General features: G+C 41.1%; 1 protein-coding gene across 4 annotated transcripts in view; it reads left to right on the top strand.

Moving 5' to 3' along the window:
- LOC115781527 (suppressor of tumorigenicity 7 protein homolog) overlaps nucleotides 1-12,121 on the top strand; it is a 65,490-nt gene extending 53,369 nt beyond the window's left edge. For 2 of the 4 annotated variants that reach the window (XM_030731216.1, XM_030731213.1), the window contains 9 exons: nucleotides 1,198-1,352; nucleotides 1,542-1,639; nucleotides 2,070-2,184; nucleotides 3,149-3,221; nucleotides 3,800-3,902; nucleotides 5,095-5,245; nucleotides 5,459-5,551; nucleotides 7,353-7,498; nucleotides 11,524-12,121. In XM_030731216.1, the coding sequence (XP_030587076.1) occupies nucleotides 1,198-1,352; nucleotides 1,542-1,639; nucleotides 2,070-2,184; nucleotides 3,149-3,221; nucleotides 3,800-3,902; nucleotides 5,095-5,245; nucleotides 5,459-5,551; nucleotides 7,353-7,498; nucleotides 11,524-11,619 (1,030 nt within the window). In that variant the 3' untranslated portion in view covers nucleotides 11,620-12,121. The remainder of the gene's footprint in view (nucleotides 1-1,197; nucleotides 1,353-1,541; nucleotides 1,640-2,069; nucleotides 2,185-3,148; nucleotides 3,222-3,799; nucleotides 3,903-5,094; nucleotides 5,246-5,458; nucleotides 5,552-7,352; nucleotides 7,499-11,523) is intronic. The other 2 variants (XM_030731215.1, XM_030731214.1) reach the window with 2 other exon arrangements.
- The last annotated feature ends 2,995 nt before the right edge of the window (nucleotides 12,122-15,116 follow it).

The raw sequence follows: 15,116 nt of genomic DNA, 5'->3' as shown, positions 1-15,116 counted from the left end.
TTATTTCGCCAAATTGAATTTGTTCATACCACTGCCGAGGGGCATTTTAACTGCAACTTCCCTGCTGGTTCTCCCATCCTAGGCCACACCCTGCTTCTACCATCAAATGGTATGATTTTGACAAAGCGTGAATTTGGCATGTGTGACGTGCAATAAAAGGAAGATTACTGTAAAAAAAAAAAAAAAAGTACCGTTAATTACAGTACCTGATTTAATTTGGCCAGTATTCTCTTCAGCATAGTTTCTTGGAGCAGCACTGTGACGCTCCCAGCACGGCTGTTATTTTTAGATCTCTCCCTGGAAGATCCATTGTGACCATTTTCTGTTGAGCATCTGTGTTGCATCCTGGATCTCCTCCCAGAATGGTGGCCCTTTAATTTGAATTTCAGTGTGGGGAAGAGGATGATGTTGGAGGGAGGAAGTAGGAAGATTATAAGTAGCAATTGTGTTGATGTGCGCACAATGGCACTCTGCCTTACACCACCAAAAGTCAGTCAAAATAGGAGGGAGTTAGGGAACTGAAAACCAAAGCTACCTGATAGTATTAAATTGTTTTTTAAGTTATAAAAAAAATAATTTTGTTTACCACTTATATTTGGCAATACAGCATCTATATGTGTTTTTGCAACTTTTTCAGGACTTTTTTTGTGTGTGTATGTAAACTATTAACTTCTAGCAAAAAATTAACTCACAAACAAGAATCAGTTGCACTATCCCAAATAACACTGTTGCATTTAAGTCCATAGTGTGTAATAAACTAAAAATATGGAAACTGCAGGTTTTGTTGGTGTCGAGGGGTGGATCTGAAACTTCTCAGACTGGCCCTCTGGGTCCTTTCATCATTCAGAGGCAGGCAGCTTTAGTTGTTTTCATGAAATGCAGGTTTATTTTTAGGAGCATTTGTAACAACCAAGCCAGTGCAGAGAAACTGTGTCAGCATTACATGTTGCTCTCAGCTTGAATCACGGCCGTGACTGCAGGTTGATCGGAGGAAAACTTCTTTGATCATTAGTCTGTCAAATGCTGCTGACAAACATAAGAGGCTCAGGAGCATTTTTATGTCTCAAAGAAGCTGCGATGTGTCGGCAAACAAGAAACCCTGCATAGAGATGGTAAATTAATTACGGTAGACTATAACACGAGTTATGCAACAACGTTGGTTAAAACTCTCCGGCTTCCTCTCCTCCGCTCCTGCAGCTGTGCGACAGCATACATCTTGCTGGCAGAGGAGGAGGCCACCACCATCGTGGAGGCTGAGCGGTTGTTTAAACAGGCTCTGAAAGCTGGAGAGGGTTGCTACCGTCGCAGCCAGCAGCTCCAACATCACGGTACACAATATGAGACCCAGCACAGTGAGTATAGTCCATGCTCTAACTCATTTCCTGAGCCAATAATAACCATGTTTAAACTGCCAGTTTGCAGAAACAGTACAAATGATAGATCCTGGTCCATCTCACCCTCTGTTGCATTATAATAAAAGAGGACTGCAGGTAAGCGTGATCTGATTGAGCTAAGTTATGTTTTATTTTTTTGTACACCAGGGAGAGACACCAATGTGTTGGTGTATATAAAGAGGAGGCTGGCCATGTGCTCCAGAAAGCTTGGCCGAACACGAGAAGCAGTTAAAATGATGAGAGATGTAAGTACACAACCTGTGAGAAGAAAACCCACACAGACAGACAGTGTTGACAGTGTTGTGCATTCATTTCTGAAGGGCTTCATTATAAAAGATCACATTCAGAGTACAGAGTGTATCAAAAAGAATCATCCAATTTCAAAGTGCTTTTTGACTGTCAGCGTGTATTTGGCTGTTATGTGGACATATGCTGGGCGCTCGGGGGGGCTTATTGAGCATTTGTGTACATTATAAGTTTTGTATGTAAAACCTTATATTCAGCAATGTCATTTAAAATATCCATTACTTTAAAAAATATAGCCTTTTAAAATCGGATGATTCCTTTTGATACACCCTGTATACTGTAGCGATGACCCAAAGCTCATATCTACTGACTGTGCATGTGTCTCCCCCTCTCTGGTATTACATGTAACGACAGTTGTGTGTTTTCCAGTTAATGAAGGAGTTCCCTCTCCTCAGTATGTTCAACATCCATGAAAACCTGCTGGAGTCACTACTAGAGCTCCAGAACTACGCTGACGTCCAGGCCGTTCTGGCCAAGTATGACGGTGAGTGACACACAGTTCAGTGACGCACAGCTACTTGTGAAAAGTAACAATCACTGTACTGACAAAGTAGTACTTAGCTGAAGAACAACTAAGTACAGACACCACATACCCTGTTGAGTGTTAATTAACCCGTTACGTGGTCAAGCTATTTTAACAACTACGTACAGGGGTGTGTGTGTGTGTGTGTGTGTGTGTCCATCCAGTCTTTTTTCAAACTGTGAGACATTTGTTAGGATTTGCTGTTTTCATAGAAAACACATCTTTTTATTTTCTACAGTTGCTCTGACAAAATACAGCAATTTAAAAAATAATTGTTGTTCTTTTGGATAATTGCTGATTTCTCTGATATTTATTATCAGCCATGCAAAAAACGTGAATTTCAGAGAAGACGTATTATACCAGATGCTTAAAAAAAAAAACCTCCTCTATTTTCTGACATTTGTAAGATTATGAACTGAGAAAATAATATATTGAGAAGAAATGTAACTATTAGTTGTAGTTACAAAATAGGTCTGTTAAGATGTATTTTTTAAAGCAGGTGTTTGCACGCTGCAAAGGTGTGACACCACCTGCAGCCCTCTGCTCTGGATGTTATTATTATTATTATTATTATATACAGGGAGTATGAGTGGGGTTGTCTGAGGATGCAGTTTGTGTGGCATGTGCAGCAAACATTGTGCTGCTCCTGTCTATGCTGGTTTTATTGTTGGGGAGATGTTTACATGGCACAGCTGTGAAATAAAGCAAATCACACTTAAATTAATTATAAGACTTGATAACAAAACGCACCTGAACACAAAACCTAAACTCAATATCTTCATTTACAACCCCCCTCCCCTCCCAGGCATCTGCGGGATCCTTAAATGCAGCCCTCCCCTCTGTCAACTGTAATTCCAGACATTTACCACATTCACTAAACTCCACCCCATCTTCTGTTTCTGTCCACCTTTTGTCTCCTCCACAGATATTAGCTTACCTAAATCTGCAACAATATGCTACACAGCAGCCTTGCTTAAAGCCAGGGCGGTATCGGACAAGTGAGTATTGCTCCTTAGGGAGTAGGGTGCTCCTTCGGGGATCTGACATTCCTGTACTGTTATTTAAGAGTTTAAGATGGAGCTGAAAGTGGCTCCGGGGTCTCAGTATGAATGAGAGAATAGCGATGGTGTAGGAACAGTGAGACACCTCAAGGTTTGAGCAGTGTTATTGTAGAAGTGAATTATCTGCCTCACATGATTGCTTTGATCACTAAGGTGAAGGGTGTAGTATGTGTAATAAATGTTGTGGCTGCTGCTGCGTAAAACAGTAAAACCCTTTGGTATCTACCCATTTATTCATTCTTACACAGCGTACAACACTCTGCCCATCACCTGCGCTCACTTTGATGGCATTTTGCTCTTCAGACTTTCATAAAAACAAAAAGCAACCAAATATATAAATTTCTGTAGTTTTTAAAATTTTTTTTACCTTTATAAAAGTTGGTTCTTGCCTTTTACTGTATTTATTTAATGCTCTAAAGAAGCAGGGTTAATGAGGGGGTTCTATAAGGTCTGGATCAAAGTAACCTCATGATTTTGAATCACAGCTCACTGTGTGTGTCTGCACGCACACGCAGGTTCTCTCCAGAGGCAGCGTCCAGGAGAGGGCTGAGCACAGCAGAGATGAACGCAGTAGAAGCCATCCACAGAGCAGTCGAGTTCAACCCACATGTCCCCAAAGTGAGTCGCAATTGCCACAAAAACACACACCGTAGTTCCTGAGAAAGTCGCATTGAAAAAACATACAAAATATGCCATTATGAGGCACATCTGGTGGGTGTTATGATGCCATTCCTCCTGCCAGCCCTTTCTTTAATAAATTCCCTTAAAGGAGGCGGGCCAAGTCTATGCAACACATTGTTACGTGTGTTACATAAGAGCTGTGCTTTTTTTTTTTTTTTTTTCCCTGATCCCAGCTCAACTGATCCCAGCTCATCAGTAAATATCCAGCAACCACAGTCCCAGAATGATGTTAGAGCAGAGTGCTGGCCCCAGCCAAGCAGCTTTGTGTTAAAACGTAAACACTGAAAGATCTTGTGTGTGTGTGTGTCGGGATTTGTGTTGGTGCGTTGAACTGCAATAATGTAACATTGTATCTCAGGCATCGTTTCAGAGTAGTGCAGAGATAATGTAATGATTAGGGTAACAGATTAGTTTCTTCAGGGAGTCATAAATTATAAATTACTTTTTAAAAAGTAATATGTTTGTAAAAAAATATGTTAGTACATTTGACACACAGCTACTGGACACTGATGAGTTCACATGAATTTTCGTGTTGCCATAAAGGCCACATGACTGGACCATGATGACTGGAGTATTTGGTTAGTTCAGTAAAATATGTAACAATTGCAATTTATTCAGTTTTTTCAGTGGAAAATGTAACTGATTATGTAGAAGTCTCAAAAATTCACAAAAGCTCATGTATCACATTTAAAGGGTTAATTTAGTTTAGCTTAGGTACCAACGACCCATCCATTATCCTGTTCAGGGTCGCAGGGGGGCTGGAGCCTATCCCAGCTGACATAGGGCGAGAGGAAGGGTACAGGGCTAACACAGCGCAGCGCTCACATTCACACCTTTGAACTTTGAAATGCACAACAGGTCTCCTTATGTGTAGTTATACTATGAAAGAGTAGGTAGGAGGTGTGTGTGTGTGTGTGTGTGTGTGTGTGTGTGTGTGTGTGTGTGTGTGTGAGTGAGAGAGAGGGGATCATATGCATTCAGTTAGTTTTTTCACTGACACTGATACATTGAGCTACTTTTGATTCACTTTTTGTTTCTCATTCAGATGTGTTGTTTTCTCCCTCCCTCTCCTCCTCCATCATCTTTCTTTGTTCCTCCTCCTCCTCCTCCTCCTCCTCCTCCTCCTCAGTACCTGCTTGAGATGAAGAGTCTGATTCTTCCTCCAGAACACATTCTGAAGAGAGGCGATAGTGAGGCCATCGCCTACGCATTCTTCCACCTGCAGCACTGGAAAAGGGTGGAGGGGGCACTCAACCTGCTGCACTGCACCTGGGAGGGCAGTGAGTACACACTAACGCATGTAAACATACAAACATGGCTGGTGAATTAAAGCGTACTTCGTGAGTTGGAAGTTGGGTAACACATGGGCACTTTCACAGCTCAAATATTGTAACCTGACTGTATAAAAACATTTAGTAATGATTATTTATGAAGGACTCTGGAGCTTGTTGTTAATTGCAGAACTCCTTGTCTGTGTTTTTGTGTGTTTGTAGCTTTCAGAATGATCCCATATCCTCTGGAGAAGGGTCACCTGTTCTATCCTTACCCCATCTGCACAGAGACGGCGGACAGAGAGCTGTTACCCAGTAAGAGACGCTCTGACATGCATGTGCACGCTGTATAGTGCAATCAGGGGGAAAAATAGTTTGAATATGTTTTTTAGGGAACTTACTGTAAATTATTGTGTTTAAAACAGCTTTAATTAATTGTGGGAGTTTTTTTGTTAAGCTCCATGTCAAACATCTGTGCTGAAAAAGCTGCACAGGTTTTTAAACTTACTCTTTACTCTTACTTACTTAGTCTACCTCAGTTTCATTTTTACTTAGGAATTAAAAGGTTGGTTATTCCTCATCATTTTTTAGACTTTAGAAATTCCTCGTCAGAAAAGGTTGCCTTTATTGTTTTCCTTTAGAATATCTACATACATTAGTTTTGTATTTAATAACTGAAAAGCTCTGTTGGGCTGAGATCAGGTGTCTGACATAGTCATTGAAGAATATCCCATTTCTTGACCTTGAGAAACTCTCAGGTTGCTTTTGCAGAACGCTTTGGGTCATTATCTGTTTGCTCTGCGAAGTGCTGTCTAATACGTTTTGCAGCATTTGGCTGAATCTGAGCAGAGAGTATAGGCAATCACACCATCAATAAACACTAGTGGCCCGGTTCCACTGGCAGCCATACATACCCATAGCGTAACGCTGCCGCTGCTGTGTTAGACAGATGATGTGCTATGTTTCTCTCTTTCTCCTTACTTTTCGTCTCTTTTAGACGTGTTGTGGTAAAGTCTAATCTGACCTTCCTGGGCTTAAGTGTAATCTGTGGTTTGCTCCTTGTTGTAAAGCCTTTGCATTTCCATTCATGATTGTAGACTTTGACAGTGAACTTTGAAATACAACCCACCTGCCTCCTCAAGAGTGTCTGTACTTGGTTACAAGTTGTGAAGTTGTTTTTCTCAACTGTCTAAATGATTTTGTCATCATGTACTGTAGTTGTTTTCTGTGGTCTTTCCAGCCTTCTTTAGCAATGCACCAGATTGATTTGGCCTCCCCTGAAGGCTTTGTCGTGTCTCTGACAGGTTTATTTGAGTTTTTGTGATTAATGATGGTCTGCCTCACTTGCACTAACATCTCCTCATATTTAAAATTACATTAAATGACATAAAATACAAACACTTTGAATCAACTTATGTCTGCTTCATTTGTCATGAAATAAGAAGGGAGCGTGCCTCACCTGGCCATAAAACTGCTTGTCAGTCAGTTGTCCCATTACTTTTTTTTTTTTTTTTTTTTGAACCTCTGAAAATGGGAGTCTGTGTATAAAAATGGCTTTAATTCTTAAGCAGTTGATGCAAAATTTTTATAAAACTCCTTGAATTAAAGCTGAAAGTCTGCACTTCAGTCACATATTGTTTGATTTACAATCCACTGTGGTGCTGCACAGAGGCAAAACTACAAAAATTGTCTTTGTTCCATTAATTATGGAGGGCACTGTAAACTAAACAGGTATCTTCCTGACCTACAACAATCTGCAGAGGTTATGTTTAGAGCCGAAGCATTTAGTTAAAAACCTTCTGGACAGCAGTGAGACAGGCTGTAACTTACATAATAAGAGAAATTAGGGCTGACTGGTACATGCAATGTGTTTCCTGCCGGTAAGAAGGCTGTAGGAGGGGGAGAGGGAGCAGTGTTTAGTAGCTTAGTCATCAAGCATTTAATGCTGGGAATTGGTGTGATCCTTAAAAATGTCGGTGGACATGTACTGCAAAGGAGAGTGTTACAGTTGATTAAAAAAAAAGTCTGTTAATCTGCACCCAGTCAAGTTTATTTCGAGGAGGAACTAATACGCTCTGAACTAACATTGTGCTGTCTGTGTGTTCGTCCTGCGTGGAAGCAGTGTTTCACGAGGTGTCGGTCTACCCGAAGAAGGAGCTGCCCTTCTTCATCCTCTTCACAGCGGGTCTCTGTTCCTTCACTGCCATGCTGGCTCTGCTCACACACCAGTTCCCTGAACTCATGGGAGTGTTTGCTAAAGCTGTGAGTACACACACACACACACACACACACGCACGCATGCATGCACACAAAGAGAAAACTTGAATTTCACAGATAATGTCCAGATTAGTGTCCTTCTCTCTGGAGTCTCCAGAGGATCAATCTGAATGATTTCAGTGACCTCTGACCTTTTCTCCAGTATGTAATTTTCCTTAATTGTCACTTAATGACAGTGGATTTTGAACTTAATAGCTTCATTTTCATTAAAAAAAAATAAATAAAAAATCCAGTGACCTTCTGACCTTTCTGCTTGTGTGACCTGCAGCAGGATTTAAAAGAAATCTGCCAGATTTCATGGAGTGAAAGCAGCCATTTAAACCATGTTTGCAATACTGCCGCTTTGCTGTGCAGTCCCTGGCTGAGCTCCACCAACAGCATCATGGTCATTGTTGTAATGTCATCAGCCTTTCTGCTGAGCAACATTAAAGCGGTCTGTGTTATATTTTATTTATTTATTTATTTTTTTGCATGTGCCTTATGAAAATCTACATTTTACAGTCCACATGGATCTATTCTTAATCACAAATGTGAGAGTATTACTCACACTTTTGAGCTCTTCACCACAAGTATTGCCTTTCAACTGGTTTCCAAGACAATGACAACAGTCGCATCATCCGCCTCCTTTAATGTGAAAATACTGACAGCAAGAAAAAAAAAACTTCTGACTGTTAGAAGCACCTACAGTGGCCAATCATCTTGCCCAGTATACGTTTTTGCTGGCTCTTGGCCATCTGTTAAAAGTCCTCCCACACAGTTGAGGCACCTTCAGACATCCACTTATTATATGAGCAGCCAATAGAGGGCGCTGCCTCCTCCTGTCAATCTGCAGCGCTGTGCCTGCTCCTCTGGAATGTGGGTGAGCTCATCTCCCCACCCTGATGTTACACTATCATACCATCTACCTGCTGAGAGGTGGTACACTGCACAGAACACACACACACACACACACACACACACTCCTGCTCTTTCTGAGCAGGCTGAATTCATCTATATGTATGGCAGCCGTCTATTATCAGCGAGTCTGAAACCAGTGTGTAGAAAGGGATAATTACATACCTGCTTAGGGTACTTTAAACCATTTATTGAAACCATAAATCAAAAGTATCTTAATGTGTATACTTCTCAAACAGTAAGACACACCAGATCCAGCTAAGGATAATCACAGATGCTCGCTGCAGATTCGATGTTGGGGAAAGTGTGCATCACTCTGCTGTTTTATGGGGTTCGTAAATGGACATGAGGCCTTTCCAGCATTTTCCAGCATCCACTTTTTTTTGTCCTGTACAGGGTTGTACTGGTTTTCTAAACATATAAGTCACAGATGAAACCTCAGTCCAATAAAACATTAGGATTCATACTAATATGGTGAGGTACTGTACATCCCTGCTCTTTGGTTTGTGAGATGGCCTCTCCCTGCCGCCCACACTGTTGAAACACATGGGACACACACTTTTACTTTGAAGTGCTCTTTGAAGCTGAAATAGAGATGTGAGATCTGCTGTGCGAAGAGGTCATCAAACCACCAGCTACCAGGCACATACATGCAGGTCTCTCTTTCTGCCCCTCCACAAACCCTCTCATGGCTTTTATCTGTCATCTGAGAAAGTAGGAACTTCTGTGAGCTCCATGATGCTCAGGTGGAGCCCCTATCACCCCCACACCTGCAGTTTGCTAGTTGTTGCTAAAATGCTAACCTGAGAATGAGGCCTGAGCTATGCCATATGCAGATGGAGGCCTCATGTTGCCAAAATGGAAAGTTTGTTTATCGAGGCTGAAAATAAGGATGTAAAAATCTCTAAACCTTCAGGGAAATCAGACACAGTCTTACCATTTCACGCAGCCTTTTCATTTATATTTGCTTGGATTTTTTCCCCCTCGTTTTTAGCTCGGCTGTTTCGAAGAAAAAAGTCGAGCTCAGCGTCAGCAGCACCATCTGTTCTACAAAAACTTTAACCATAGATGCATACGGTTCAAGCCAGACCAATCAAACTTCACATACAGTACTTGTTCAGTGACATTACTACAACAGCACTTTTACCTGTGAACTAAACCTGCTCCCTGCCAGGTTTCTCTCTGACTCCTCCCCTTCTGCTGCACCTGAACCAGCTGACATTCCCGCAATTTGCAGAAGTTTAAGTGCTTTTACAGGCATTCACTTGTCGACATATGAGGATGGAGACAATGATTATGTCACGGATTTGTTATCAGTGCAGAATAAATTGTCTCCATCTTTCTAACTCTGTGACTCTGTGGACAGTAATGCAGCTGTCAGACTGTCAGTTTCCCTGCACTGGAAACATTTACTGTATGTCACTGAAGCAGTCACTGTTTAAATCAAATTATCTGTAAAGCTTTAGACACAAAACAGACTCATCAATGATCAGTCATTTGTCATATTATAAGCAGTCACTGATGGGAAAATGTCACCGCTGGATCTTGGCGATGAAGTGAATATTTGAGTGAAGATGAGGCTGAAATGACTCTGACTCTAAAATGGATTTAAATGTCTTTTTAAGTATTTTTTTTAAATGCAGCCTGCAGACAATTTGTGTTCTGAACACAGATTATGATTCAGTCATTAAATTATGTGAAACAATAGTTTGAAAGGTCTGAAATTCAGAGTCTGATCCTCAACATGTTTTCCAGAGAAAATCACCTAATAATCTGTATTCCTTATTTAAAATGTCTCATCCTCCTAAAACTATACTGAAATATCTCAAATCTAGCTGACCAACATATAATTTCCCTGATGGAATCTTCCTAAAGGAATTAATAAAGTTTTATCTAATCTAATGATTGCTGTATCAAAGCTTAAGACTTGGAAAGCTGCTCTGGAACTGAATAATTAGATTTAAGTATCAAATGTAAAATTAGAACTTCAGCTAAAAGTTCAAGTTTGGTAAATGATAATGAAAGATAGTATTAAAAAATACCAACGTATTCTGTCTATATAACAACAGAGTAAGATGGACCAAGCAAATTAAAATGACTCTTTTCATGCCTCTTGCTTTTTTAAATAAATATAATGGTCAGCACTGACTAAAGAGAGTCTCTACTCTTTTTTTACCTGTTGGTCAGTTGATTGAACTAACTCTGATCAGCTGTTTTGAAACGGGAAACTCAGAGTTGATCAACTCAGAGTTTATTTTTAAAGTTTGTTGAACATACTTCCTGGAATCACCCACTGACTTCCTAAAAGTCATTAGGAGTTTCCCCCTGCTGGCTATTAGAAGGTACTGCTACAACCAGAAGCAATGTCCATCTTTTATATACAGTCAGTTTACACAACAACCACCCCATCCTGCCTGATTATACACTCTCTAAAATAGCTTTATAAATGTCAGTTAAAACTTTACAGAAACCATGCAGATAATGATCAGATTGTTAATATTTGGTTTGTAAACAAACTTCCAGTTGTCCATTTACCATGAAGCGTTTTCAGATACTAAAATGCTGACTCCATCTACACACCACGGCTCTGTAAGGGCTGCAGTGCATACATAAAAATTGCTTTTGTTAGATGAAAAACTGCTGCTTAAAGTCACGGCTCTGTACAATGCTGCATGTCTTTGACATGTTCTCTGATACAGTTGTGTTCCATCAGTCCCGTGGCTTCAGCTGGCTTTTCAGAGGTGTGTAGTCTGCCTGGTGTCTTGGTTTTCCTGGTTGGAAATCCACCGGCTTCTCAGTGCTCTTCCTGTGGCTGATGTACTGCCCTTCTTTGCCTGCTCTGTGCAATTTGATGTAGCTTCTGTTTAAAAAAAAAAAAAAAGATGCTGTGCTTTCTCAAGTAATGTGGAGTGGAGAGGTGCTTCTAAGACACTTCTGAAACATGCTGCAGTACCTCTGGTGAAATTAAAAATATTGTCCTAAAAGGGTGCGATCAGCTCCTGTGGCCATATTGTAGCCAGAATACAAAACGCACATGGTGTGTTTCAGGGATAAGATGTTGGGTGTCCTGCTCATGTCCTGTTTGTGTGTCTGTTTTTGTCTCTCTCTCCTTGTAGTTCCTCAGCACGTTGTTTGCTCCTCTGAACTTCATCATGGAGAAGGTGGAGAGCATCCTGCCATCCAGCCTCTGGCACCAGCTCACACGCATCTGACCCCAGCCGAAAATACCGACCTACCAGACCAGAAATCAGACCCAGGACCAGCATCAAGAGCAGACCTCTATCTGGACAGAAACAGCTGAACTGAAATCCAGAAAGCTGAGGTGGACTAGACGGACGCACCTCTATGCCAAGTTCAAACCAAACTGAGAACAGACGGGGATCATGGGAGAGGCGTGAAACAAAAATGCTAAACAACATCCAGAATTGGTTTTGACTTTATTTGATATGTTTGCATTTCTTTGGGTTATCAGTCATTTAAAGCTGTTCTTTTGTTGTACAAAAAGAGGTGATCAATTGCCATCATTAAAAAGGTGAAAAGGAAAAAAAAATACAATAAAGGACTTTTTGTGTATTGCTGCAAGAAAGCAGTGTTTTTACTGGCTGCCTCACCCACAGTGAAATCAGCTCATCTTGATACTGGCACCATCAGATACAACCTGATGGGTTTTGTTTCTCTGTAGAAGCCGTCACATATTTGGTGTCTTCATTCTCAAACCAACAGCTCACTCCAGATGGGAAAACTTCATCCTGCATCTGCTGGTTAATGAGGTCATTGTATCTGAGGTCATTCAAGCAGCAACTTGAGGCTGCCTCCTAATGCAAGTCATAGACTTTCATGATAAAATGCTCAACTGAACAGCATGATCACATTTACGGCCTGGTACAACAAATGGTTTTATTTCTGTAGTTTATAACAGCTGTTAAGTGGGTGAACATTTTCGTAACTCACCCACTTGGATACTACTGAAGCTTAAACCTTGTGTGAGCCTGCTCTTGATCACTGTCTGCCGGGCCTTACCTCCACTCACTGTTGGTGCCTTTTGGAGCATTTTAATGGAATTATCTGACAGTTATTATGACTTGCAGTGGGGTGCGAGAAGTCTGTGTTTCAGGTACGGTGAGTAAAATTCTGGTGTGTTTTCCGTTACTAAATATGTTTGTCTGTGCAGTGCAGCTGTACAGTTTATAGAAGCAACTTGCTAACTGAGCTTGCATGTGTTGTCTGATGACTTGGCAAATTTAAGCCCGCTGATGCCGCTAGCTAGAGGAGAGGGACTACTGCGAGAAACTCATCAATGATTTGCAGATTCAGCCCTCAGATCCTCTACCATGATTTTCCTCCCATAGAAATGGCCCATGCACTGTTCTCAAGCCTGTGTATGTGTACTGTACAAGCTGCCAAAGCGCTGGATCCTAATGAACTCCTCATGACCAGGCTGCAATAATTCCAGCTGAAACAAGTCACTTCATAAATTTGTCCGGTCAACAGAAAACTAGCAAATCTCAAAGAAATTTTAAAGAATATTAATGTGTTCTCATTCATGAGGCCCTTTAAATATGGACACAGTGCAAATATAAGTCGTTTATTCTGCAGAGTTGTAAAGGTTATATTTTACTCTTACATGGCTGATGTGTTTACAGACAGGACATCTGATGAAATAACTGGTGGAAACGGTGCTTTGAGTTGCCTTTATTCATCTGTGTAACGGCTGCTCGGGCTGCAGTCCTCCTGTTTGTCACCGAGGATGTTTAAACATGGACAGAATCATGATTCTGTCCATGTTTAAACATCCTCGGTTCAATTTCACCAAGTCCTACTTGAATTTTGCTTCTCTTTAATCTAACAGTGGTAATAAGCTTCTAACAGTAACAAGGGAATATATACACAGCTCCTATTTATTAATCCATTTCTAGGAAACAACAAAATTCTCATTTTAACTACAAGAAAAATAGATTTATCTTTCTTTTTACTGAAGGTTCTAACCATTTTAATGTTAAGTTTCTTGAGCATTTATTTTAACAAGATGTTGACAACAGTACTTCTCAGACTTTAATATGCATTATTTAGATCTGCAACAGTTAGGTGATCAACAGAAAAATAATTGGCAATTATTTCAATGATCAGTTACTTCAAGAACAATGGTGTGTTCAGAGCTGTAATAAGAGGGATAAAGTTGAAGAGCCGTAACATGAAGCTGTAGGAAAGAGCTGCTGACATTTGGTTAAGAAGAGAGGTGAGCAGCAGTACAGTTTCATGCTGAGAGAGAGCTCTACAGATGTGATGTTTATTTTGAGAGTGTTAATGGAGACGTTTCGAGAAGGTCAGAAGGAGTTGCACTGTGTCTTTGTGGATCTAGAGAAATAGGGTGCCAAGAGAGGGACCGTGGTGCTTGCGTGAGGAAGTCAGGAGTGGCAGAGAAGTATGTGAGGGTGGTGCAGGACATGTATGAGAACAATGAGACAGTGGTGAGTTGTGCTGTAGGAGGGACAGATGGGTTCAAAGTGGGGGTGGGATTACATCAGGGATCTACTCTGAGCTCCTCCCTGTTTGCAGTCTTGATGGACAGGTTGACAGATGAGGTCAGGCAGGAGTCTCCGTGGGCTGTGATATTTTTAAGACGACATTGTGATCTGCAGGGAGCAGGTGAAAGACAGCCTGGGGAGGTGGAGGTATGTAGAAGTGAGACAGAATACATGTGTGTGAATGAGAGGGAGACAGGTGTAACAGTGACGCTCCAAGGAGCAGAGAGAGTGAAGGTGGATGAGTTTGGGGGTCAGCCATTCAAAGCAACAGACAGTACACAAGAGGGGTGAAGAAGAGAGTGCAGGCAGGGTGAAGCGGGTGGAAATGAGTGTCAGGGGTGATTTATAACAGGGAGATAGCAACAGGAGTGCAAGGGAAAGTTTACAAGATGGTAGTGAGAGCTGCTATGACGGATGGTTCAGAGATGGTGGCACTGACAAAAAGACAGGAGGTAAAGCTGGAGGTGGCAGAGATGAATATGTTACAGTTTTCATTGGGAGTGACCAGAATGGACAAGATTAGAAATCAGTACATCAGAGGAACAGCTCAGGTTGAGCATTCTGGAGACAAAGTTGAAGAGGTAAGGTTTGAAAATGTGCAGAGGAGGGACAGACGTGGAAATTGGAGCTGCCAGGCAGGAGGAAAAGAGGAAAACCACTGAAGAGGTTCTTGGATATAGTGAAGGACGACATGCAGAGATTGGTAGAGGCAGATGATCTACTGTGGCGACCCCTGCAGGGAGCAGCCAAAAGAAGAAGACAACGACTTCTGCAAATACTTAAAAAAATATATAAGCTCATAAATGTCTTTAGAACTCTTACATTTGCTTGTGAGAGGTATTAAATCTGAAACATTTCATTATATCAAACATGTTACTGTATCAGCATTGTTTTTATTACAGCCTTTTTAAAAGAGAAGGAGAAGCTAGTAAGAGTGAAATGCATGTCAGCATATATGGCGCCAATTATGGATTTTGAAGTGCTGAAAAATGTTTCAACTTCTATCAAGTCCTATATAAAAGTACCGAAGTGCCACTGATATTTGGAAAAAAAAATCCAGTACAGGTGTCTCATCTCTGCTGCTGCATAATGAAATGCCCACAGCAGAGTTAAGTAATAGCAGAGGTGTTGTGGGTTCTGCACTCAGTGAGTTTGCACCGTTCCTGTGAGTCATTCTGAATGAG

Source organism: Archocentrus centrarchus, chromosome 6 (assembly GCF_007364275.1).
Source record: "Archocentrus centrarchus isolate MPI-CPG fArcCen1 chromosome 6, fArcCen1, whole genome shotgun sequence".
Classification (NCBI taxonomy): domain Eukaryota; kingdom Metazoa; phylum Chordata; class Actinopteri; order Cichliformes; family Cichlidae; genus Archocentrus; species Archocentrus centrarchus.
The sequence above is the reverse complement of the archived record's forward strand: the minus strand, read 5'-3'. Positions and strand labels throughout refer to the sequence as shown.